At 42.3% G+C, this 26,259-nt stretch overlaps 1 protein-coding gene across 6 annotated transcripts in view; it reads left to right on the forward strand.

Annotated features, from left to right (window-relative positions):
• Positions 1–26,259, forward strand: part of ANKRD12 (ankyrin repeat domain 12) — a 112,071-nt gene that overhangs the window by 11,950 nt on the left and 73,862 nt on the right. For 4 of the 6 annotated variants that reach the window (XM_074944630.1, XM_074944632.1, XM_074944633.1 and 1 more), the window contains exon 2: positions 21,916–22,053. In XM_074944630.1, coding sequence (XP_074800731.1) covers positions 21,967–22,053 — 87 coding nt within the window. In that variant the 5' untranslated portion in view covers positions 21,916–21,966. Of the gene's footprint in view, positions 1–21,913; positions 22,054–26,259 lie in introns of those variants that run through there. The other 2 variants (XM_074944635.1, XM_074944636.1) reach the window with 2 other exon arrangements.

Consider the following 26,259-nt stretch of genomic DNA (forward strand, 5'->3'; position numbering starts at 1 on the left):
GCTGCAGAAATGCCGCTGCCAGGCGCAGCCACCTGAGAACCACCCGCCGAAATGCCGCCAAGAAACGTTGCCGTTTCTTGGAGGCGAGGCTTCTTTCCGCTGCCGCATTTTGGCAGCGGGTGTTTGGCGCCCACCACAGTCTGTTGGGAATAGGAATGTGATATTACCACAGAAAGGTTGGGGACCACTGGTGTATTGCCTTGCATTTGTTTACAGTGAACTTGATCTGTTAAACTTTCTATGCCCCTCTGGATTTTCTTACAGATACCTGTAATCTTGTAGATGACAATTATTTTACTTTGTTTGTTTGTTTGCCACCAGTGTTCCCTTTAATTTTTCCCACCCATGTGCGGAATGAGTTTTGTTATGTTCACCAATATGGAGGTGATGTGTGACAGATGCATCTGAAGAAGTGAGGTTTTTACCCATGAAAGCTTATGCTCAAATAAATCTGTTAGTCTTTAAAGTGCCACTGGACTCCTTGTTGTTTTTTGTGGATACAGACTAACATGGCTACCCCCTGATACTTGACACCTCCATATTGGTGCACATAACAAAATTCATGTGGTGGGGGTGGGCTGAGGAGTTTGGAGTGTGGGAGAGGGGCTCTGGGCTGGGGCAGAGGATGGGGGGGGGGGCGAGGGCTCTGGGGTGGGGCTAGGGATGAGGGGCTCAGGGCTGGGGCAGAGGGTTGGGGTGAAGGGGGTGAGGGCTCCAGCGCAGGGTGCAGGCTCTGGAGTGGGGCTGGGGATGAGGGCTTTGGGGCGCAGGCTGCTGGGGGCTACGTCAGGGAGAGAGGAATTCCCCTAGTGCTCTCTCCCCGCAGCAGCACCTAGGCTGTGGGGGGAGAGGCGCTGTCAAGGTTCCTCCCCCACTCTGAACTCTAGGGTACAGATGTGGGGACCTGCATGAAAAACCTCCTAAGCTTATCTTTACCAGCTTAGGTCAAAACTTCCCCAAGGTACAAAATATTCCACCCTTTTGTCCTTGGATTGGCCGCTACCACCACCAAACAAATACTGGTTACTGGGGAAGAGCTGTTTGGACACGTCTTTCCCCCCAAAATACTTCCCAAAACCTTGCACCCCACTTCCTGGACAAGGTTTGGTAAAAAGCCTCACCAATTTGCCTAGGTGACTACAGACCCAGACCCTTGGATCTTAAGAACAATGAACAATCCTCCCAACACTTGCACCCCCCCCTTTCTAGGGAAATGTTGGATAAAAAGCCTCACCAATTTGCATAGGTGACCACAGACCCAAACCCCTGGATCTGAGAACAATGAAAAAGCATTCAGTTTTCTTACCAGAAGACTTTTAATAAAAATAGAAGTAATTAGAAATAAGAAATCCCCCCTGTAAAATCAGGATGGTAAATACCTTACAGGGTAATTAGATTCAAAACATAGAGAACCCCTCTAGGCAAAAACCTTAAGTTACAAAAAAGATACACAGACAGAAATAGTTATTCTATTCAGCACAATTCTTTTCTCAGCCATTTAAAGAAATCATAATCTAACACATACCTAGCTAGATTACTTACTAAAAGTTCTAAGGCTTCATTCCTGGTCTATCTCCGGCAAAGACAAAATGTAGACAGACACACATACCCCTTTGTTTCTCTCCCTCCTCCCAGCTTTTGAAAGTATCTTGTCTCCTCATTGGTCATTTTGGTCAGGTGCCAGCGAGGTTACCTTTAGCTTCTTAACCCTTTACAGGTGAGAGGAGATTTCCTCTGGCCAGGAGGGATTTTAAAGGGGTTTACCCTTCCCTTTATATTTATGACAGGCGCCCTCTCCCGACTGTGGCAGGTCTGTGCCAGGGCTGGGTTGCGGCCGGCAGGGAAAGGCACCTCTCCCTGCCGCAGCAGGCCCATGCTGGGGGAGAGGCATCTCTCCCTGCCGCAGCTCTGAGCCCCTGTGTGGAGTTTAATAGGCAGCTGTGCGGACGTGCAGCTTAGAGGGAACTTAGGTTGCCACATTTTTCCATGTCATGAATAGCACTTCTCTCTCCTCCAGTTGGTAGTGCACGCCCACGTATATATGAGTCAGTATAGATCCTTGAAAGAGGTGACACTTGACAGTTTGTTTCTATGCTTTGTATATTATTTTATCAGGTTTTATATTATTATAGAATTTTGTCACACCTCACAATTGTTTACATTCCTTGATAGTTTCTTGTGATGGACTTTCAAAAAATCTTTGTCAAAGTCCAGTTATCTGTAGCAACCAGTTTTCCTTTAGCCCACTATTTTCTTGACGGTCTCATTCTAGTAGATTAACGAGGTGTGATTTCCTTCTTTACAGAAGCTGCATTGGCATGTTACTGATCGTAGTATGTTAATCTAGATGTTTTATAACTCGCTGTTGTTTCAGCCAATGTAGTGGTAAGGCTAACTATCTGTAATTCCAAGGATTGTTTCCTCGCTATTAAAGAAAACAGATGTAACAATGATTACTTTCCAGTCTTCTGGTGTAATAGCTATTTTTAATGAGAGCTCAGAATATTTATTCTGAAATTTATACATACCGAAGGCTTTTTAACAATTTTTATTTCCATAATTATCAGTATTTGGAGTGCTCAGCTGCTAGCCCCGGCTGTGCGGAGGAGAGTGGGGGGAGAGGACAATGGGACTTTGTCTGCAGTGAGCCACCAGTGTCAGGTCAGACCCACCCCCAGGACCTTTCCCCCTATCCCGGCTCCAGGAAGCTCTGCACCTCTCACCAACTTCCTGCCCTCATCACTCCTCAGCTGCAGCGGGGGAGGGGTCACTGTATGGGTAGCTGCATCCCATCCACCCAACCCCCATGTATTTGGACCCCCACACACACTGATCTCCCCCCCCCCCCCACACCGAATCTCCACCCTGCTGAGCCTTACCCCTTGCATCCAGAGCCCCCCTGCCAAGCCTCATTCCCCTTTTCTCCCCAAATATAGAAGTAAAAAATATGCCTATAGGAATCTGCCTTGTTTAAATAAATATTTGGCAAAAACCTTATACCTGATCTTTTTGGCTCCCCATCTAGCTTCATGTGATTTGCCCTTTCTTCTTCGTTGACTAGTGGAAGTGAAGATGCTTCCATTGCACCTAAAGTTTAATGCTCTCTCAGTAGGTAGGAGTCTTCAACAACTGAATTCTCATTGTCCCACCATCTTTCAGAGCTTCACATTGGTCCTGAGAGAACTAAGCTATGGGGACATCATCTCAGGTGGATTTAGCTGATGTATATTTTGATGGGCTCAGCTTAACTGTTACTTGGAAGGGCTGTGGGAGGAAATGGTGGCCATTTTAGCTGAGGGCAAAGGGGGAAACGGGATAGGGATGGAGAAATGGGGGCTTGAGGAGGCACAGAGTGAACAGGGTCTAAGAGGGGAAAAAAAGGAAGCCCTCTCTCCTCCTGTTCTTCTTCCACTATGTGTCAGAGTAGATCCCACCATAGGTGTGCATGCATCTCCATGCACGTGAGATTGGATTCTTTTGAACAGCAGTGGGTGTTTCATGCCAACATGATGGACTCCAAACTGTCAGGTTCAAACACTGCTTGTCCTGTGATGGTCTCATTCTTACTGACGGACACAGCCATTGCCTTTTCTGCCAAAGAGAGAGCCATATCCTGGAGAGGTTCTCAATATGCCAATCATTTTCCTCTAGGACTTGCAAGTCTAGGGACATAGGGATCAAATTACATCTGCTTCAGCAATCCATGTGGATAACTTCAGACCCAGAGGAAATGACAACTATAAAATTGGAACTGAAAGAGTCTGCATTGGCTAGTGCTCTTTTAAGCAGGCATCACACCCTGGGATTGGGCAGTTAAAGAAAAGCAACCGAGGGTACTGTCAACTGTGTCGGTGCCAACAGCCTCAATATCTGAGCTGGTACCAACACCCCAGTCACAGAGGGATGACACCAAGAGACCGACCCTGACAAAGCACAAACACCGCTCCAAGTAACATGCAGGATCATCCCACAAAAAGGATGTGAGGTATCACTCCTCCATGGATAAAGCCTCAAGTCCATCAACACAGGAATGGAACCCTGGTATTGATGTTGGTGCCCACAACCAAACTGATGACAGGCCTGAGATGTGCACCATGGAGGCCCCAGTGTTCTCTGATCCTGTGTGATGATGATTGGTGCCAGATCAGGTGCAGAGGCCACATCGCCTCATTGCACCACCATTTGACGAGGGTTATTTGTCTTCATCCTTGGTGGCTTACTCTTTCTCACTGTGTTGACCAAGCATGCTTTTCCTTTGCCTTCAGAGAACAACCTCAAGGACGGCGCCAGAGATTTCCTGACAAGAGTTCTGTTCCTGGGAATGATACCGGGCTGGCCAGCGTCAACTAGGGGTACCTGCAGCATGTTGTCTTGGCTCTACTGGCTTTACTGGGGATTGTCATCACATATGATCAGGAAGAGAATACAATCTTGCCCTTTTACAACATCCTTAATCAGACCTCCAACACCAGTTCCTGGCATCAGCCACCATGAGCGGGAGATAAAGGAAGGTCTCCCCCCAAGCAGCCTTAATCATCCAATGAGGCAGTGAAACCAGACCTTACCCCCATTGTCAGTGACTTCACAGCTTTCCAGGATCTCCTGTCCCACATAGCAGAGACCCTGAACATCAAAACAGTCATATAAGAGAAGTTCCATAAACGGCTTCATGTTCTCAGTACACCATCTTCAGTCACAATTGCCCTCCCAATCAGCTGGGGCACACTCGGGCCCGCTAACTGACTGGCAAATCCTCACCACTCTCTCTCTTTCATCTCTAAGCAGGTGTAGAAAAGATATCCGGTACCTCCAGAGGGCTATGAACACTTTTAGGTCCACTATCACATTTTGAGGTGCAGTTCAGACCAATGAGAGGTTGTCACCTTTTGTCCTGTAACCAGAGTGCTCTGCTGCTGTAGCTTCCTGTCTGGACGCTCCCAGCTAGCATAAAAGCATGCACTATGTGTGTGTTATGCAATCCTGGTTCTGCAGCTCTGACTCCAGCAGTCAGCCTGTTACACCATAGTCACACTCTGGTCTCTACCAGCCTGGGTTACTACTAGCCAAATGACCCCAACACTTCCTCAGTCCCAAATTTCTCCAGAACTGTCTGTCATGAAATATCCAGCCCTCTTCTAGAATATTGAGGAATAATAAGGTTTGTTGCTCCTTTAAAGAGAAAAGCACAGCAGCTTGTTGCTTTAACTAGAATTGATGATTACTTCAAGTCAAACATAGTGCTGGGTTGATTTAGAATAAAAGTAAAACAAGTTTATTTAATCAAAAAGAGAGGTTTTAAATGAGTTAATGTACAAGAGATAAAGACCTAATGGTTACCAGCAAATAAAAGTAAAATACACTGAGACTTAACAAGGTGCAACCTTGGTTCAATTTAGATTTCTTATCAATCTTTTTCTTTCCAGTCTTGGATGACTTTTTTCCTCAGTGAGGACCTGCCACAAAAGTACAAGGTGCTAGTTTCCCTTGTCTTCCTAGAGGTGAAAGATCTTTGCCTAAACAGGTTTTTCAGTTATATTCAGTTCCCATAATCTTTAGCCCCCTTGGTTGAAGGACCCATCTTTCTCAGCTTGAAAGAGATCTGGCCCCTTGTCTGTCCAGTGATGAATGCCAAGATAGCTGCTTCTCTCTCCTTAGATCTTCCCAAAGTCACTATTTTGTCCCCAGACTCAGGATGACTCATGCTGTTCTTCCCTTCCTATGAATTTCCCATTCCCTTGTTGATTTGTATGTGAATGGGGGTTCCATTGTTTTTAATCACATGTTGCTTAGTTTCATTGGAGACAGACAGATAGTTGCCTTCCCTCCTGTCTGGGGGAAAATCTGCTTCCCCCTGTTTTGGTCACAGACTTTAAAGCATAATATTAAGTATGTATAATTCCTCATATAGTTTTAATATGTACATTTTACAATGGTATGACTCACCAGTGTGTCATTAGCTTTCATTAAAAAAAAAACAAAACCTTACTTGCTACACTTTTATAATACAATAATATTGTATACAGTCAGTGGATTCAATTACTTATCATTTGAGGTTCATAACCACCACAAGAGGGTATCTCTGCCATTCGGTAGGCTTTGTTTACCTTTCATGTAAATGTAAACCTTCATTGTCCCTGCCTGACAACCAGGCTGCTCAGAGAAACAAATATAGTCTGCCTTAGACAAAGGAATGTGTACTTACTGCATTGCTTGCCAAACGCATCTTAAGAACATAATGCTAGCATGTATTCATAACTTTGTATGTTATAACTCTGCAGTCCAAGAGAAATTCAGGTCTTCAAAAGGTACTTAAGGACAAAGACCTGAAGAAATCAGACCTGGTTGGACACAAAGCATACTCATCAGCCTCACTTCAACTCCGGAGGGGTAGGGGGGGCAAACTATCAGGCCTTGTTTTGAAAATACAACTTCCTCCCCTTCTTTTAAAGATTCCCTCAGGAGAACAGAGGAGTTAAGATCTCATAAAAGAAGGACATATAATATCTAGAACAGCTCTGCAGGCAGCCATGGATGCATCTGATATGGCTGCAAAGTTTGTGGTAATGGCCATTATTATGAGATGGTCCTCTTGTCTGTTAGTGTCTGGGATACCCAAAGAGGTACAAGCCATTATTGAGGACCTGCCCTTTGATGGGATGGACTCAAGAGCTATGTTAAGGTCCTTAGGGATTTACACTCTGGGTCACTACTGAAAACAATGTAAGGACCATTCCCCGCAGAAACAAAGGATACCAGCTTTCTCTCAGGGATGACCATGTGAGTAATAATCTCAGAAAAGATACCATTGATCTAGGACATGCTGGTCCTCAACTTCCTTTTGCTCACCTGGCATAGAGACAGCAGGATTGACAGAGCTGCTGCCATCTTCAGGAGTCTTTTTGCTTCTTTCTGCCTGGCTTCATTCACAGGGACAAATGAGTGTTCAGACATCTCCCATTGCTTTCCTATTCACACCTTACTCCCTACCCCTTTTTCTCATTAGGTCACAAAAAGTAGCCTTGCTGCTTTGTCTAGAAAACATAGAAGAGGTCCTGCAAGAGTCAAAGGGAAGAGGCTTTTACTCCCAATATTTTCTTATTCCAAAAAGACAGGTTGTCTTTGCCCTGTCTTAGACCTGGGGAGACTGAACAAATATTTATGCCACCTAAATTTTAGGATGATAATGCTTGCCTCTTGCCTCCCTCATTCTGTCCTTGCAGGCCCAAGACTTTTGGCTTGCCAGGTGCATATTTCCACAAAGCCATCCACCTGACTCATGAGATATGCTTGAGATTCATAGTGGGGCTGAATCACTAGTAATTCAAGATACCATCATCTGGACTTTCCACAGCACCAAGAATTGGCATGAGATGTCTAACAGTAGTTGCAGTGCACCTGAGGAGACAGGATATACACATCTACCTTTATCTGGACAACTGTCTGATCAGAGTCAGGTTCCAACAGGAGATGGCAATAACCCTAGTGCATATACTCGCGCAATCCTTGCCTTGATGGGCCTCATCGTGAACTATGAAAAATAGTCTCTCTCCCTATCACAGATGGTATACATCATGGGAGCTTTGATAGACTCAATGTCAGAGAGCATACCTGCCTGAGGACATGTTCCTGTCTTTGTGATCCCTGCTACTCAAGATAAAATCAATTCCGACTGACCGTATAGGCTTGCCCTAGGCTGTGATGCCATATGTCAGCATGCAAGTATGTGACACTGCTTGCCAGACTCCACCTGAGGCCTCTAAAGCTCTGACTCGGGTCTCTGTGCTCTCCAGCAGAAGCCAGATGGACAGGAAATGTCACGTTGCCACCTCATGTCCTCACTGAATTGACATGGGGGCTAGAACCCGAAAATGTAAGGAGGGAAGTTTTCATACCCCACACTGTGCAAATACTTTTAATCATGAGCATACTAGGGACAGGTTGGAAAGCCCACTTGGAACACCCCAGCAAATGCAAGAGGTCTGATCTTTGGAAGACCTGGGACTCCACATAAACATGGAACTCAGGGCTATCAGGCTGGCCTGTGTAACTTTTCCTGCCTGTGCTCTGAAATTCCACAGTGGAGATCCTAATGGACAACCCCTCTGCAAGGCACTGCATAAACAAGCAAGGAGGTGCCCACTCATTGTCTATCTACCTGGAGGCCATAGGACTCTAGACATGGTACCACTATCACAGGGTAGCCCCAATGGCTCTTCACTTCCCAGGAGTCAGCAATGACTTAGCAAATTTCCTGAGCAGACAATCTGTGATCAGTCACAAGTGGGCTCTGTGAAGAACCATCATAAAGCCAGTATTCCATTGTTTGGGGCTGGGGGAGGCAGGGTTCTGTGATGATGTTCACCACCAAGGACAATGCCAAATTTTTGAACTTCTATTCCATTGGGCTAATTGCTCAGTGCCTTATTCTGTAATGGCAAAAGAGAGTCTCTGATTCCTTTCTCCTGATTCCAGGTTGATTCCCAAAACCAAAAGAGATGTAGCCACGATCATTCTTGTAACATCATACTGACTGAGGCAGTTTTGGCTGACAGACTTGTTACAGATGCCCAACCTAGATGGTGACTGGTACCATGGACAGGGTCTGCTCTAGACAAGTCCAGAAGATCCTGATGCAGAGCAGAAAGATATCCACACAAAGGACTTATTTATCAACGTGGAAGATGTTCTGTCTGGGCAGCCCTAGAAGGCTTGGATCCTAAGCAGACTTTGATATCACAGGTCCTCAACTCCTTTCTGCATCTGAAATACTCCAACCTTTGTAAAGCTCCTTTAAGGTCCACTTAGCAGTGATCTCAGCTTGCTATTCTCCTGTTTGCTCTTTCTCTGTTTTCTCTGGGATATGATTCATGCCTTCAGAGGGTTTTTTTAATGCTAGTTTGTCCTAGGGAATCTCAGTCTACAGAACCATGTTGTCTCTTTCAGTTTGAAATATGGCTCAAGAATCTAGACCTTTTTTTGCATCACGGTTTACCTTTTAAGCACTTTTTGTCCAAGGTCACACAAGAAACCTGTAGTAAATCAAAGAATAGAATTATGTCAAGGTTTCAGTCCTCTGTTTTAGCCACGAAGCCTTATTCAAATGGTTTGGAAACTTTGTTTAGAAGGTGAGAGAAGGCTGATCTTAACTGGGATCATCTAATTTTGGAATAAAAATGTTTGGCCGTATTTTATTGTTCCTGTTTTTCAGCTTTTATATCTATGACTGATCTATGACTCAAATCCACACTCAGTGCAGAAATTGCCTGTAATGGACAATGTAAGTTTTGATGTTGTATTAGGGCCCTGTTATTTTGGGGGCATGCATTGGATCTTGGTCCTTTGTCTTTGATATTTCAGTGAAACCTGGTAGACTGAGTTTCAGTTTTATAGCCTCTTGTAAGGCCACCCCTTTCAAGTTCTGATTGTATGAATAAGTAAAGGCAACAGGAGAGCATTCTAGTTTGTGAGAGATATTGGGAAGATAATTTAGTAAATGTTCTTGCCAACCTATTAAATCGGTGTTACTTATAAAGTCAAGAAGCATTTATTATTCATTTACTCATGTGTTGTGATAGCATAGAGTTCTTTTCAGTTAATAAGATGACATAGTAGACAACCAAAAAGAGTTTATATTAAATGAGGAAGTTACTCACCTTGTGCAGTAACAATGTTTCTTTGAGATGGGTGCTCCACTGTAGGTGTATGTGTGCCTCTGCGCCTCTAATCGGAGATTTTTGGTAGCAGTGTCCCGTTGAGCCCATGCATGTGCCTTCCCTCCCTTGTGGTCTGTCTCGAGGCTATTTAGTACTGCTCGGGCAACCCTCCACCCCCACTTCCTTCTCTACCGCAGAGCCCTATAGACAACTCTGAAATAAAGGAGAGGCGGGCGGGTTGTGGAGCATCCATAGGGACACATCTCGAAGAACCATCATTATTGCACAAGGTGAGTAACTTCCTCTTCTTCTTTGAGTAGTGTCCCTTTGGGTGCTCCACTGTAGGTGATTCCCAAGCAGTAACCACCACTGGAGGCTGGGACTTCGGAGTGGAGTCTTTTACTACAGAGAGTACTGTGGAGTCGAAGATGTTGTGAGCAGCCAAATTCTCAGTGATCGCATAATGTTCTGCAAAAGTATGGGCAGAGGCCCAAGTCATTGCTCTATAGATTGCTGAGATAGGGGTATCCCTATGGAATGTGATTGAGGTAAAAACTGACCTCGTGGAGTGCTTATGGACTCTAGATGGAAGCAAGTTGCACCCTTAATAAGTGATTAATGCAACTAGAGACCCATTTGGATAGTCTTTGAGCCGATATCACAGAGCTTTTGGATCTTTCTATGGACAAAAGGAAGAGTTTAGGGGATTTCCTGAAGTCCTTAGTCCTGTCTAAGTAGAATGCTAGTGTCCTTCTAATATCTAGCATATGCACAATTATCTCCCAGTTGTCACAATGTGGTTTTAGGAAAAAAAAACAGGGAGACGAATCTGTTGATTCATATGGAAAGTGCAGAGAAAGTAGGGAGAAACTTGGGATATGGCCTTAGTTATTCCGTCTTTAAAAAAAAAAAAAAGGCCGTGAACAATGGATGTGCCATCAGGGCTGCTATTTCTCCTGTGTGCCTAGCTGAGGTGATGGCAATTAGTAATGCTGTCTTCGTGGACAGGTGTAAGAGAGAACAAGTTGCCCTGGACTCGGAGGGAGATCTAGTCAAAGCCCTTAGCACTAGGTTAAAGTCCCAGGCTGCAGTGGGTGGTGTCACATGCAGGAAGAGATTCCCAATGCCCTTAAAGAATCTACGCATTAGTGGGTGAGCAAACACCAAGTGGGAAGTTGATTTCGCCGTGAGATGAACCTTAAGAAAGCTGAGTGAGAGTTTAAAATGTAGTGCAAAATCAGAGGGAGGAAAGATGAGGTTGGATCTGTGTGTTTGAAATGACACAAACTTGGAGTTTCCATTTTGTAGATAAGTATGTCGAGTGGTCAACTTTCGGTTGTGTTGCAACACATCTTTCAGCTTGTCAGAGCATTCTGCCTCTAAGCCTTGGAACTAAGAGGGAGCCAAGCCTGGAGGTGGAGGACCCGTGGATTGGGGTGAAGGGTCAGCCCATTGTTTTGAGAGAGTGGGTGAGGGATGGGCTGAAGAGAAACAGGAGGGCATATTGCCATCTGTGTCAGGTAAGGGAGCCAGACTTGTCATGGTCAAGACAGGCAATCAGAATAACTCTCGTTTTGTCTCGTTGAATTTTCAACAGACTCTTGGATACAGTAGGAAACTGGGAAGAGACATACAAGTGGGCCCTGTCCCGTGGGAAGATGAGAGCAACTGTCAGTGAATGTTTACAGAGGCCGGCCCTGGAGCAGTAACAAGGACCTTTCTTGTTCCGTTAAGTAATGAAGAGATCCATAGTCAGCGTTCCCCAAAGGAAAGATATATCTTGAAGCACCTCTGAATTCAGTACACACTCATTGTCGTGAGAAAATTGCAACTGAGGCTGTCGGCTGTGATGTTCTGTATCCCTGGTAGATAGACAGCTGAGATGAGCACACTGTGATGGGTGCATCAGTTCCAAAGTTTGAGTGCTGTCTTGTAGAGGGAGGGAGATCCGGCAGTTCCTTGGTGGTTTATACAAAACATGCAGGTCACATTAAGTCCATCATGACCTTTGTGTGTTGTTTTTGATGAAAGGCAGAAAGTGTGCACAGGCACTCCTGACAGCCCTTAGCCCCGAAAGAGTGATATGGAAGGTCATTTCTGTGGCAGGCCATTTGTCTTAAACCTTGTGTAGGTGATTTCCCCAGTGTATTAGGGAGACATCTGTCCCAAGGTGGTGGATGTGGGTAGCGAGAGGAATGCTCTCACTTGTACCGCATCAAGGTTGGTGCTAATAAAGTCTAGTCACCGTACCAGGGTTAGTATGCCACTACAATGAAGAGAACCTTGGAGAATACCCTGTGTGGAGCAGTCTGTATGGAAAAAGATCCTGCCCCAGAGGTAAGCAGTAGGAAATCTCCTGTACGATGGTTGTATTGAGATACGGAAGTAGGTACCCTACTAGAAATCAATCTCCTTGCTTTAGAGCTGGTCCTAACTACTGTGAAGTAGGGCAAGGTGACTTCTGAGAGGCGTGACAGGTGTATAGATGGCAGCTGATGCTGTAAGGTATCGTTGTTCAGGCCCTCGACCAGCTCGTCAAAAGTGCTTTTGAGAGGTCACAGACTGGGGTGCAGACTGTTCCCACTTTTGAGCCCTGGTCCTCTTACACTGTGGCTCATAACAGCACTGAGATGGTGAGTATTGAGAAGATTGTGACCTGTGGTGTGGTTGAGAGCTAGATCTTCTCTTCTGTCCCACAGTGTAGGTTCCAAAGGTTGCTGATCCCTGATATAGTGTCTTATATGGTATCAGTTGAAAGCTGGAGTAATGCTGGTCATTAATATCTTTATGAAATGTAGGTACTGATGATATTTAAAAAGTTATGTGTATATACTGAAAATATATCCTGAGAGTATGTATGAAGGTATGAGGCACCACAGAGACGCATATTCTCTCAGAGCAGGAGAGTTTGTCATTCTAGCTAGCTAAATGATATGTACCGTATATACTCGATCATAAGCCGGTTCGTTTATAAGCCAACCCCCCCCCCCCCCAGATGGATAAGTAAAAATGGTAAAAACTGTATGACACTTTCATAAGCTGACCCTATATTTCAGGGGTTGGCAAACTTTGGCTCCCGGCCCGTCAGGGTAAGCCACTGGCAGGTTGGGACGTTTTGTTTACCTGGAGCGTTTGTAGGCACGGAGCCTCTCAGCTCCCACTGGCTGCGGTTTGCCGTTCCCAGCCAATGGGAGCTGCGAGATGTGGTGCTACTTCCCGCAGTTTCCATTGGCTGGGAATGGCAAACCGTGGTCACAGGGACCTGGAGGGCTCCATGCCTGCAGACGCTCCAGGTAAACAAAACGACAATGTATTAGATATTCAATTCAATGATTTCATAGAGTTTAAAATTATCAAATTTTGGTGTAGACCTGTTTATAAGCCGACCACCGCTCTTTGATGTTTCACTTTTTTTTTTACCAAAAATATTCGGCTTATGAACGAGTATATACGGTAAGTTAAGCATTGTATTGTTTCACTGTGCCTCCCATCACTGATCTGAACTGAATGCTAATAAAAAACAGACATGTGAAGTCAATAGGCACCAGAGAATAAACAGTAATGGGCTTTACTGAATGAGTGGAGAAAAATAATTTTAGGGGGAATATCAGGGAAAAATAAAAGGACACATCCTTATCTATCACTGAGGGAGCAAAAAGGACAGCACTTTTTTCCCCATCAGTGAAGGGTGCTTCCCTCCCAGTCATGTTGGTTGGTGATGCTGGGAAAGATTGCTTTAGGAGAGAAACTGCTTTAGACAAAGATTTTTGTCCTGCCAAAGATAAGTTTAGACTTTTATAAGCAGGTTATCGCTCTTGTTTTTTATGTAATCATTTCTGTTTCCATTATCTTTACTCAGTATCTCTTAAATCTTAATCTTTGATAATAAACTTATGATTGCTTCACTATAACTATTTCTCTGTGCTGTGGTGTTATAAAGGATCTGATTCTGAGTTGTGCCAGTCAAACTATGTGTACTGTCTCTTTGGGGACAGCTTACCTGGTGACTTCTGATTGTGTCCAGAGATTGGGACTGGATATTGCTGGAGATGCTCCCAGGACTTGGGTGTTGGTGTGTGTCTATCCTTAGCTTGTACAGAGCTGCTGAGGTCTGTGGAGACCTGGAAAACAGAGCTTGTTTGTGATCAGAAGCTGTTGGTTTCAGGGAGCTGAGCCACAGCAGGCACAGACCAAGACTGCTTCATGTGAAGGGCAAGTAGTAGTGGTGAGGTACCTCAGAAGCCTGGGTACCCATCCTTGCCCTTCAGGGGTCAAGACCAGGGAACTAAATTTTTTCATCCCAGAGAAAAGAGAGGCTCTGCAGATGCTCCATGCTTTCAGACCTAGCATTCATATTCACAGTTTCGGAGAAGGGGTTGTGTAGCCTTGTCTATAAAATTACACCTTGTTGATGGTGTGCTGAACTGGGGCAGAATATGGTTTAACTGCAAATGTGTTTCCCAATTCTTAGTGTTTTTCTTTCTTATACCTTTTTGTTTAAATTCTACATCTTGTGACTTTGTTTTTCATTTTATTTGAAAAAAAAATTATATGGCGAACTTGAATATGGCATTTTCATCAAGCAATATGCAATTTTTATGTGTTGTCTATTAATAAATTTGCACCAAAAAGAGTTATTTCATTGTTAGTGGAAGTCCTTTGTTTTGTTCTTTAAATATAATACTCCTCCCCCTCTCCCTTTTCACTTTGTAGATCTGCTTGTGTGTTTAACAAATAGTGCTGAACAAACTGAGATCAAGTTGGATAGACATAGCAAATTGAAATTTAGCGTTGTGATTCCACTCTAGATAATTCTTCTGCCTTCTTTCTTAAAAAAGTCTCTCCTTCCTCCTGTCTCCAACTTTTGTGTAAAATAGAGGCCTGATTTTCATAGGTCACTAGTAACTTGTTGGATGCCCAATTTGAGACGCCTTAAAAGGGACTGATTTACAGAGAACAGGTGATCTACACTTTCTAAACATCAGGCTCCTATGAGGTGTCTTAAGTTGGGCACCCAAAATTACCAGTCACTGAAATTTTAGGCCAGAAAATAGATCTTTTTTTATACTTTTCAAATATTCTACTGAACTAGAACAGAAATCCATATTAGCTCTTTTCACATCAATTAAATGACTTGCTCTTACACTTATTTGCTGCTGCTTTTGAATACCATGATGCTTCAAACTGTGTAAAATAGTTCTCTTTAAATCTTCTGTTAACATCATTCAAATGAATAGGTTGCATCTCAGATTTCTATCTTCATGCCTGGTTTCTAATATATTAGAATATTCTAATATTTGCAAAAGCAGCAAAGCCTTATAAACATTCACAGCATTTTTTTCATACCGTTTTGAAATATGGCACAGATTGCTAAAATTATTATGAGATATTTTATCATATCAGCATCTTTGCTGTTGAATATAGAGTATTAATGCTCTAGGTTGAAAATAATTCATGAGGAGTAAGAAATTATGTTCGGTCATTTGATGAACTGATGCTAATTTGTAGAATCCTATTTTTGCAGCTAGCACATACAGCAGTAACAACTGTTCCAAGTACTTCATCTTTTAGAACAAACATGACTCACCGCCCTTAGGTAAATAGAACTTCACTGTTAATGCTCTGCACATATTGGAGAGGCTTTGTTGTAGAATAAACAGTGATTTCATCATTTATGTATTTCTAATTAGGCAAAAGCGTAGGTTTAAAGTGTAGTTTGCAGCTTGGCAAAATGAATATATTTGTTAGCAGTCATTTAACCTTAAACAACAAAAAACCCACTCCTCTTTGAAATCATTTGGCACTTCTGGATCACTTGGATGCTTCAGAATGCCTTATTCTGTGATGATATAGGTGCCATAAAACAGTTTGACAGGTTTTCCCAGACTGGAGTGAGGGAGGGACTTCCCAGCAGGATAAGAGGCATGAGCCATAGGAGAACAGTAGGGGTGGAGAAGGTGGCATTATGCCAGATCCCATCCCCTGTAAATCAAATATGCTCTTGAACCTATGGATAAAGCAGCAGTGGGAATAGCTCCTTGAAGATCACCCACCCACTATCTCTGCTCCCACATCAGCCCAGTCTCATGCTTCTCTCCTCTAATTACCATGGCACTCAGCTAAACTGTGAGATTAGTTGCATGCAGCTACTAAAAGATGCCCCAACCCCTTAGCAGCATGTAGCCTTCTGCTGTCTGGGGAACAAGGAAGGCAAACCTCAGAACAAGAAAGTTAAAGAAGAATACATTTGAAAATCAAAAAGAAAATAAGAACAAAGGCAAAGAGTGGACAGAGAACAGATGACAGCAACTATGGTGCAATGTGGAGCATGAATTCCACAGGTTGTTTATATACAGTGTGAATACATGGACTTCCATTAGCTCTAAATGTAAGCTTCCATAAATTGAATCAAGTGACTCACTTGTTATGCAACAGTATATACTAAAAAGTGATTGATCACTTAGCATTGTATCGTTATAACTGGGCTTACCTCAGTCAAGTCCCCTTTCTTCTCCACATTAGATTTTATTAATCCTAGTTTGTTGTGATGTCATCCTATGTAAATGTTTCAGAATCTAATAATATTTGTTAACCTTTTAAAAATAATTTAAAGACCTTTTCAATATTACCTATATATTTTTATCTAACACAACTAAGACTGAATATGGTACCATCGGTGCTGGAACTAGAGGTGCTGGGGATGTGGCAGCATCCTCTGGCTTGAAGTGGTTTCCATCATATACAGGGTTTACAGTTTGGTTCAGTGGCTCTCAGCACTTCCACTACATAGATTGTTCCAGCACCGCTGTATAGTACTTTAAATTGGTACCACAATAGGTATACCATTGTTAATGCCAAGTTTTTGTCATGGATATTTTTAGTAAAAGTCAGAGACAGGTCATGGGCAATAAACAGAAATTCACAGACGCCTGTGACCTATCTCTGATTTTCACTAAAAATATCCCTGGCAAAAGGGTTAGGCGGGTTCAGCATCCACTGCTGCTGGGGCTCCCGGGTTCCACACCGCTGCGGTGCTTGTGAGCTCTGGGGTCCCCTGACCTGTGGCTGGGCTGCTGCAGGGTCCCCTAACCCCTGGGGCAGCTGGGAGCTGAAGGGGACCCCAGCTGCTGCTCGGGGCTGGGCAGCTGTGGGGAGTCACTGCTGGTCTTCCGCTGTGGCTGGGCAGCTGCAGGGTCCGCTCGTGTGGCTGGGCAGCTGCGGGGTCTGCCGACCACCTGCCCCCTGCCATGGCTGAGCAGCTGTGGGGCCCCCCCACCAGGGTGGGGAGCTGTGGGGGCGAGGCTGGCTGGGAGCTTCAGTCACAGAGCTCAATGGAAGTCATGGAGTCCGTGACCTCCATGACATAACCGTAGCCTTAACCATTGTGTGGTAACATAAAGATGCAACAGAAGATGAATGGACTATAAGGTGGATAGAAAGCTGGCTAGATGATAGGGCTTAATGGGTAGTGATCAACGGCTCGATGTCTAGTTGGCAGCCGGTATCAAGCGGAGTGCCCCAGGGGTCAGTCCTGGAGCCAGTTTTGTTCAACATCTTTATTAATTATCTGGATGATGGGATGGATTGTACCCTCAGCAAATTCACATATGATACTAAACTGGGGGGAGAGGTAGATACTCTGGAGGGTCAGGATAGGATCCAGAGTGACCTAGACAAATAGGAGGATTGGGCCAAAAGAAATCTGATGAGATTCAACAAGGACAAGTGCAGAGTCCTGCACTTATGATGGAAGAATTCCATGCACTGCTACAGGCTGGCGACCGACTGGCTAAGGTGCAGTTCTGCAGAAAAGGACCTGGGGATTACAGTGGATGAGAAGCTGGATATAAGTCAACAGTGTGCCCTTGTTGCCAAGAAGGCTAATGGCATTTTGGCCTGTATAAGTAGGGGCATTGCCAGCAGATTGAGGGACATGATCGTTCCCCTCTATTTGACATTGGTGAGGCCTCATCTGTAGTACTGTGTCCAGTTTTGGGCCCCACACTACAAGAAGGATGTGGAAAAACTGGAAAGCATCCAGCGGAGGGCAACAAAAATGATTAGGGGACTGGAACACATGACTTATGAGGAGAGGCTGAGGGAACTGGGATTGTTTAGTCTGCAGGAGAGAAGCGTGAGGGGGGATTTGATAGCTGCTTTCAACTACCTGAAAGGCGGTTCCAAAGAGGATGGATCTAGACTGTTCTCAGTGGTAGCAGATGACAGAACAAGGAGTAATGGTCTCAAGTTGCAGTGGGGGAGGTCTAGGTTGGATATTAGGAAAAAAACTATTTCACTAGGAGGGTGGTGAAGCACTGGAATGGTTTACCTAGGGAGGTTTTTAAGGCCCAGCTTAACAAAGCCCTGGCTGGGATGATTTAGTTGGGGTTGGTCCTGCTTGGAGCAGGGGATTGGACTAGATGACCTCCTGAGGTCTCTTCCAACTCTAATCTTCTATGATTCTATGATTTACAGACATAAGAACCCAGAAATCAGTGAGAGACTGTAAGCCCCTTAGGGTATATATGGTGAACTTGCTATAACAGGAAGCAGGTATTCCTAGAAAACCAGGGGAAGGTTGGTTGTTTCCATCTTCAGTTCAGTGTTCATTCTTCTGCTGTGATGGATGTAACATGATCATGAGTTTGTATTCTTCTTTGAGGTAGGGTGAGCTATGCCCAAAGCATCTGGATTACTGTATAATCTCCAGGAAGAGATGTTCCCTCCAAGATAACTTTTTTTTTTTCCTTCACTCATTTTTAAACATCTGAACTGTTAATGAATTTTTTGGAAAGTGTGAACATTGAGGCTGTGGCATTAAAATTTCTGGGGGCATATTGTATCATTCTTTTTGCTTCACTAAGATGAGCTGCTCTATGAATTCTTTTCTGGTGAATTGTGGGAGAACTTGTCTGTCCTTTTGAGGCATTTGCTGGGAATTTAGGGAAGGTATTGGAGGACTAGCGGTATCCACATTGCAGAATGGTCACATTAGCTGCTGAAGAGTTGTGCTAACTCAAGCTTTAGCATTTAACGCCATGACAGGCTGGCAAACTTTAATTAAAAGCACCACAATGCTCCTGGGTTTTTGTGTCTGGGCATGATTCAAGAGGGCAACACTTGACTTATCACTTGAGTTAACTTTGCACTGAAGACAAGTGCTAAGATGACAAGACATCTATAGCAAGAAAAGTTACATTACTGCATCAGAAAGCTTTCAGAACCTTTTCTCCCTTATTTAAGAAAAGTCATGAGCTCCTTCTACTGGATGTTCTAATGAATAGGTTCACTATCATCAGGAGTATGTTCAGCTTGGCTTCCTCCAAGTACAATAAAATGATCATGAACAATAATTCCAAGCAACATTACAAATAAGTGTTTGTTTTTATTTTAAAACCATCACAATTACAGTGCTATAGTGAAATGTAATTAAAATAAGAATTTACTGGGCATTGTCACCACACTATCAAAATCAGATATTGGAGTAATTCAATTATGAGGGCTAAATTACTTATTTATCAAGAGCTAAGTTTTATTGATTGTCAGGAACATGTACAGGATTATTTTATTATAGCAGAGCCATTAGCAACAGCTAAAGTTGAGACTGTGCTCAGTCTCTCCTATGCCCAAAAGAACATTAGCATTAGCATTACAAGAAGAAAAAAAACACAAACGTCTGAAAATCAGGAATTGCATGGTTAAGATGCTTCTTCACATACGGTGTAATCACACAGCCTTAATTCTGTGTGCACGGGGAGGCCAGCATCTTGATCCCTTCTCTTGGGAATGCAGAATATATTTCAAAACTGCAGAAAACTAATTTTAGGATATCCTCCATTGTGGTGTTAACCTTTTTAATTGTGACTATGTAGCTGGAAACAAAGAGGAGAGCGAGCTCAGTGTGTCCAGTGTGCTCTGTCAACCATAAGCAATTATTCCCCTATTATTGTTGCTACAGAGGCCACACTGACGGTCCTGTTGCATTGTGTGAGGATGAGTCATGGTCTGGAGTTGTGGGGGAACAGAATATAGCTTTGGGTTTTTTTTTTTTTTTTTTTTTTTTTTTTTTTTTTTTTAAGGACAGGATAAGATATTGTGAAATTCCCACTACGTATTGCCATCCCAGTGAAAAAGAGTTAAGGTTGTGTATGTGTGAAAAAGCACCTTAATTACACATTTCTTGGTTTTCATAGGTTTGTGATTTGTGTTAAAAGAAAAACATGTTTTTCTGAGAATGGAAGACCTTGACTGAACGTTTTCTGGTTTTCCGACATTTGGGTTTGGCATTTTGAAATCCCACCATCAAGAAAGTTATGAAGACAAGGTGGCACTGTTTTGTGTAGCACCCTAACCGAGTATTTTGTAAGTGAATTCCCTCTGGTTTGGGTCTGCTTTCCTGCGGCTGTGATATCAAGTTTTAGCAGACAATATTAAACTTTGTTTTGAATCTAAGAGTTTGACTCAGGCGGTCATCATTGATAAGTGTTCCAGAGACACAGCCAAGAGAGTCTGCATATACAACAGCTCTTTTCAGCGTAATTATCTTACGAAAGGAAAAGACCTAATCTTTATTGACACTTCTGTGTTACGCCAAGCACAACAATGGCCCTAAACATACACCATCTCTGGACATCCCACCTGATCTCTTCAGGAGTGTGGCAATAAAGTGGCTATAGTGAACTATGGATGGAATGGTAGCTAGGTTAGGGAATGCTACAGTAAAATGGTGGCTCCAAAAATAACGGGAGCATAGCCAGTTTAAAAAGAAAAGCTACACAAAACACAACACTGGTCCATGAGTTTTCCGTATAACCAAACACTCCACTCTTCATTTTCCTTCCTGTCCCAGGACCCTCTACAGAGTGATTCCCTGGAGCCATGGGCTGACTGTTCCTTATCCTCAAGTCAGTCAAAGTTGGCTCCTGCTTCCTGGATTAGCCAAAATAGCTTCTTAAGGTTCATGGGCATGTTGTGGGTGGCCCATATGAGCCTACTAAGGCTCAGAAGTGTAGGTGGGCCACCAGGGAGCCTAATGATGGAAGACTTGGATGTAGGCCCATCGTTTTTGGATCAGTGAGCTTCCTGAAGTTCAGTGTCCAGCTTCTCTGTGCACATCTCAGTAAATGGGTTACAGGCTCACTACCCAGCATATTCATGGCCCATGAATCTTTTTATTCCTGCACAACAGAGGTCTAGGGTTCCCCATACTTGGCGCCACCATGGCACAACTCCAGCCCTGTCTAGTGCCTTAACCACAGGACTGTCATCCCTTCCCACACCACCTCTTCCTTCCTCATTCTCTGCACAGAAATTCCATCATGTGCAACTATTTGCTAGGCAAACTTAATTATCTGTCCTTCGTAGAGCTTCGTACCAATTTTCAGGCCAACCTGACTTCTTAGTAGATTTTAGAGAGGATGCAAGATATGATTTTAATCAGTAATTTAGCTGCAACCTTAACTTAATTGGAAAAATAGCCGGGGGAGAACCCTCCAGAAATTTTCTCAAATAGTACCATAATGAACCTTGTATGGTAGCTGTGGGGACTGAACACCTTGAGTTCATACCACAAACCTCTTGAACTTCACTTAATGCATTTTGCTGATGGATTACATAACCATTTGCGAGATAACAGTAGGACCCTGGAAGTCAAGATTCCTGGATTAAATTCCAGTCTCTGTAAAGAAAGTGTGGTATGTTGGTTTGATAGGTGGTTATAGATAAGATAGCCAAGTACGTAGATTTGACACATTCATTCTGAAAGGGAGTGTGTTTAGGTGGATGAGACTTGGATCTGCCATACGAGAGAACTGAATTCTGCTGTAGCTCTTCTAGAAGTGATTTTGTACAATCTTTCAGTCTCTTTAACTGTAAAATGGGTGCAGTGATAATTGCTTTACCTCAGAGATATGAGGCCTTGGTCAGTAAGTCTAACTGCATAGAAATATTAACAGCAGTCAGTGAAAGAAGTGCGCTAGAGGGAGGAGCTGGCTCAGCAGCTGAACTCAGTTCCATTTTAACACCATCTAGTAACAGCTTTGTTTCTATGCTAGACTTCCTGTTCTTCAGCCCAAGGACAGAGCTGTACTTGTCAGAGTGTCCAGTTTGATGTAGCCATAAGCTTGAGTTCAGCTTTGAGCTGAGCCTCATCTTCTCTGAAGAGTCTGCTGTGATTCAGCTCTACTCTAGTGTGCTCTACACTGCCACTTGCATGGCTTTGATGCGCGTGTGTGTGTATAAAATACATTTTCTCTTTTTGCAGACACATGATGAACACACTCATTCAAGATACAGCTAGCTGAACAGCTATAAAATGCCCAAATTTGCATCTACAAAAGCAGTTCAGATTGAAAATTCTGACAGTGATAGCACCATGGTGGAGAAACCAACTGGAAGAAAGGTAAAAAGGAAATGTAATTAAATAAATTACACTGAAAGATTATTAATTTTGTAGGAATATATAACATGTATGAACCATAAGAAACCATATCATAGGTCAAGGTATGGCATTATAATCCTAGGAAATATATGTGAATCTGTATTTCGGTATCCTGGTCTTAAAAAATCTAGCTAAAATAGATTACAGGTTTTTGATTGTTAATACCCTCATCAGAATATGTGCAGCAGACATTAGGAATTTTTAAAAACCTTTTAATCTCTTTCAGTTTAATATTAAAAGGAACTGGATATGCTGAATTTATTTTTATTATGTCAGTGTGCTATTCGTGTCTTATGTCATCTGATGTCTTTATGTATTGATGTTGCTATTTTAGATTACTGCATTTAATTCTGTATTTTTGTCTAGAATATATATGTATGTATATTTTAGTAGCTTATTCTGAATTCCTCCAGAGAAAGCACAGATTAATGTTGTAAACACAAATACATTCCTTGCATAGGACAGGCAGTTGTTGAGTATTCGTTGACATTTGACTTCCAGCCTTAATACAGAAAAAAAGATGTATAATTATCTTAGAAATGTTGCAGTTCCTGGAGTGTGAGCCCACTTTAAAAATTGTGTAACTTAGTTTTTGAGTGAGGCAAAAAAGTAAGATAAAGCTGACCCTAAGCAGTATGGTTTGTTTGTTCTATCATTATGCAAACTGAGATTTTACTCAGTAATATTGCTGTCTCACCCATTTTCAAAACTTCTAAAACCCAGTTATGACCAACTCTGTGTGAGTGTCCTACAGGGAGCCCTTTGGGGCACCTGTACATGTAGTGAGCATCCATAATTTGTCAGTAGGGCTCAGAGACAGTGAGGGGGAGGTAGTGCTGTCTACAGTACTATCAAATCCCAGAAGGTGGTATGCCAGCATGCCATACATTGTCTTCTTCTGTACAATAGTTACACTGGAGAGAGGGTGTGCTAAGTGATAGTTTTCACAGGTATAAAGAGATGCTACCCAGTATTATTCTTCCCCTCTTCTGCCACTGGAGATATTATGACTTTCAAAAGTGTAACGCTTCTAGGTAGAAAAGCTCAGGTTGTTGTGTTGAAAGGGTGCTGGGCTTGAAGGTGTTAATGTACTGATAGAATCCTTGTTTTACTGTTGGAGCATTAAACAGTAATTATGGCTCAGATTTTACATAAACCAAATACTCCTCCTGTCAATCACCATCAATACCTCTTAAACCATTTACTAAACACCATACAAAGAAAGATAATTTGAAACTTAAATTATTAAAATTAATTTTTACTTAATTTCCCTTATTTTCTTTAGATGTACAGACTTTTAAAAGGAAAATCCATTGCTTGACAGTCTCTCAGTTGGTATTAAATAACCTTGAGAAAAAGAGTTAGTTACAGGTGTTACCTCTTGAGTTGCTGAAGTCAGTCCTATTTCTTTTGAAGATGAAGCTAAGCTAATCAATATGAAGGGGGTGAGAGAGAAAACAACAAATGAGGAGACAATTTAGATTCTATTTCTGCTGCTTGCAGTTTAACTTCTGGAAAATCACAGGCACAGAACACAAAATATTACTTTGTTTGCCACTCCTGGTTAAAATGGAAAGAGGAAGATGAGGAAGAGGTTAGAGAAATAAAGTAGGGGAAAGAAATTGACATGCAAGGGAAGAAATAATGGTAAGAACCTTATGTTCACATCCAAATTCTTAGGATTTGGCCAACCTGATGGATGAGATAATGTCATCTGGTGAGGATATCGTTCAACATCAGGAAAGTGGTTCATTGGTAAATTCTGGGGTCCCATCAGGTTCGGATGGGAAAAGTCAACACAGTGAAGCTCACTGGTACCCAGTAATATAATTTTCTTCTCCTCACTTCTAAATAAGTTGTCTAATGCTTCCAAGAAAAACTGTCCAAAAGAGATGGCAACCAAGTCTCATCAGAATTAACCAATCAAAACAATTATACAGTGGTTTCATATACGGACACTTACTGTCACCTTAACCACTTTTGTTTATTGCTGAAACATTTTTGTGATATCCCAGGAACCTTGAAAACCCATAATGCACAGATTTTAATTTACACATCCTATCTGTGCCACCATTTTCAATTTCAATTTGTTTATTTTTAATATTTTTATATAACACCTGTATAGGCTGAAACAACTTTATCATCTTTTACCCCTTTAAACAGTTTGACATTATCCCAGGGCACAAGCCTCAAAGCAAGACAGTGCACCTCTTTTGCAATGTCTAGCACATCATCGCTCTGTCAGAGGTATAATTTTACATATAGATAATACATTTGTTCAAAGATTTGAGTATATTGTTTCACTGCATTAATCACTCAGAGCAATTGTAATTTCTTAGCTGAGGGGGAAAAGGAACAAATTAATCACATGCTTAGTGACTGCATAAAACCACTTCATTGTCGCATCAGCTCTGAAGAACCTTCTCACTGTTTGGTTATTCCATCACCAACAATTTTGTTGTGTAAATTAAGGTTGCTGAAGTTTCAGTCGCCAATACAAACATTAAAAGTATGGGAAATCCCTAGTTAACTTCATCCTTACACACACTCCCATATTCATTTCAGATTACCTTTTACAATGCTACTACCCATCAACAAAGCTACCTTCTCCTAGCTTGTGCACAATTTCATACCCCAAATAGGGATTGGAAAAAGAAGTATGTGGTTATATTGATGTAAAACATAAAAATATTGAATACTGTGTTGATTAAGAAGAATGCAGGTTGAAATGGTATTTACAGTTGTGTGTGGAAGTGGGGAATATATTGAGTGATGCTGTTTTGTGACCAGAGGAAGATGTAGAACTATATTTTGGATTTTCCAGGATTATGCAATTTAAACCATGGTGTAAAACATTCACAAAAATGAAGTCCTGGGTAAGTTAATATAGTAATTAATATTGTTAATGTTTCACTAATAGTTTTATAAAGCAGGTTTTTAGCTTTGTGCAAAACCTTAGTTTAATTACTACTTTTGTCCAATTTTATATAACTAAATCTAGCAAGCAAGATTTAAAATAAATCATCATTTAGACAATCAGAAACCCAAACAGTGACTTCTTTGTATATATACAAGGGTATTAACTGACCTTTGCATTTGAAGAAGGTGCAGTCTATTCTCCTGTACAAAAAAAGCACAAACTATTACCTAGTGCTAAATTCTATGGTTCAATCTAGTACCAGCACTATAAAATCTTTAGAAGATTGGGGCAAGAGTAGATAATCTAAAATGAGTTTGAGCAACAAAAAAATCATCAAGCCAAGTGCCTACATTTAAAAACAAGTACAGTTTCAGACTTCTAAAGTAAAAGTACAATCAGTACAAATGGAGAATTTCCTTCTGTAACATTATCATTCAAGTGTGGCTAAAAGGTCTGGATAGTAGGCAAGGACAGCAAAATAAATCTCTTATGGATACTTAAATATTTAAAGCTTTATAATTTTGAAATTTTGGCTCCTTTTAGTATTTGAACTTTCTGTGAAAAGGCACTACTATATAAAGTTACTGCGGTAGATTCAGAATGAGGAGATGTCAAGACAAAGAAGCTCATTTCACTAAAATGTTTTGGTATTGCAACTCCTTACTACAGCTGTAAAACACCTCTTGTCCACACACAGTTTTTCATAGTGGTGCACAGTCAGCGTTCCTTTCCCACTCTGAACTCTAGGGTACAGATGTGGGGACCTGCATGAAAGACCCCCTAAGCTTATTTCTACCAGCTTAGGTTAAAACTTCCCCAAGGCACAAAGTCTTTGCCCTTAGATTAGGTAAAACGCTCCCACCACCAACTGATTTAACAAACAATCGGGGAAAGGACCACTTGGAGTTCCTATTTCCCCAAAATATCGCCCCAAGCCCTTACGCCCCCTTTCCTGGGGAGGCTTGAGAATAAACAAGATGAGCACAGACCAGCCTTGGATTTTTAAGACCCAAAAAACCCATCAGATTCTTAAAAAACAGAACTTTATTAGAAGAACAAAAAACTATAAGAAACAACTTTGTAAGATCAGAATGGAAGATAATCTTACAGGCAGTCGGATTCAAAACATAGAGAATCCCTCTTGGCAAAACCTTAAGTTGCAAAAAGACACAAAACCAGGAATACACATTTCCTCCAGCACAGCGAATTTCACAAGCCAAAACAAAGAAAACCTAATGCATTTTCTA

Source organism: Natator depressus, chromosome 2 (genome assembly GCF_965152275.1).
Source record: "Natator depressus isolate rNatDep1 chromosome 2, rNatDep2.hap1, whole genome shotgun sequence".
NCBI classification, from domain to species: domain Eukaryota; kingdom Metazoa; phylum Chordata; order Testudines; family Cheloniidae; genus Natator; species Natator depressus.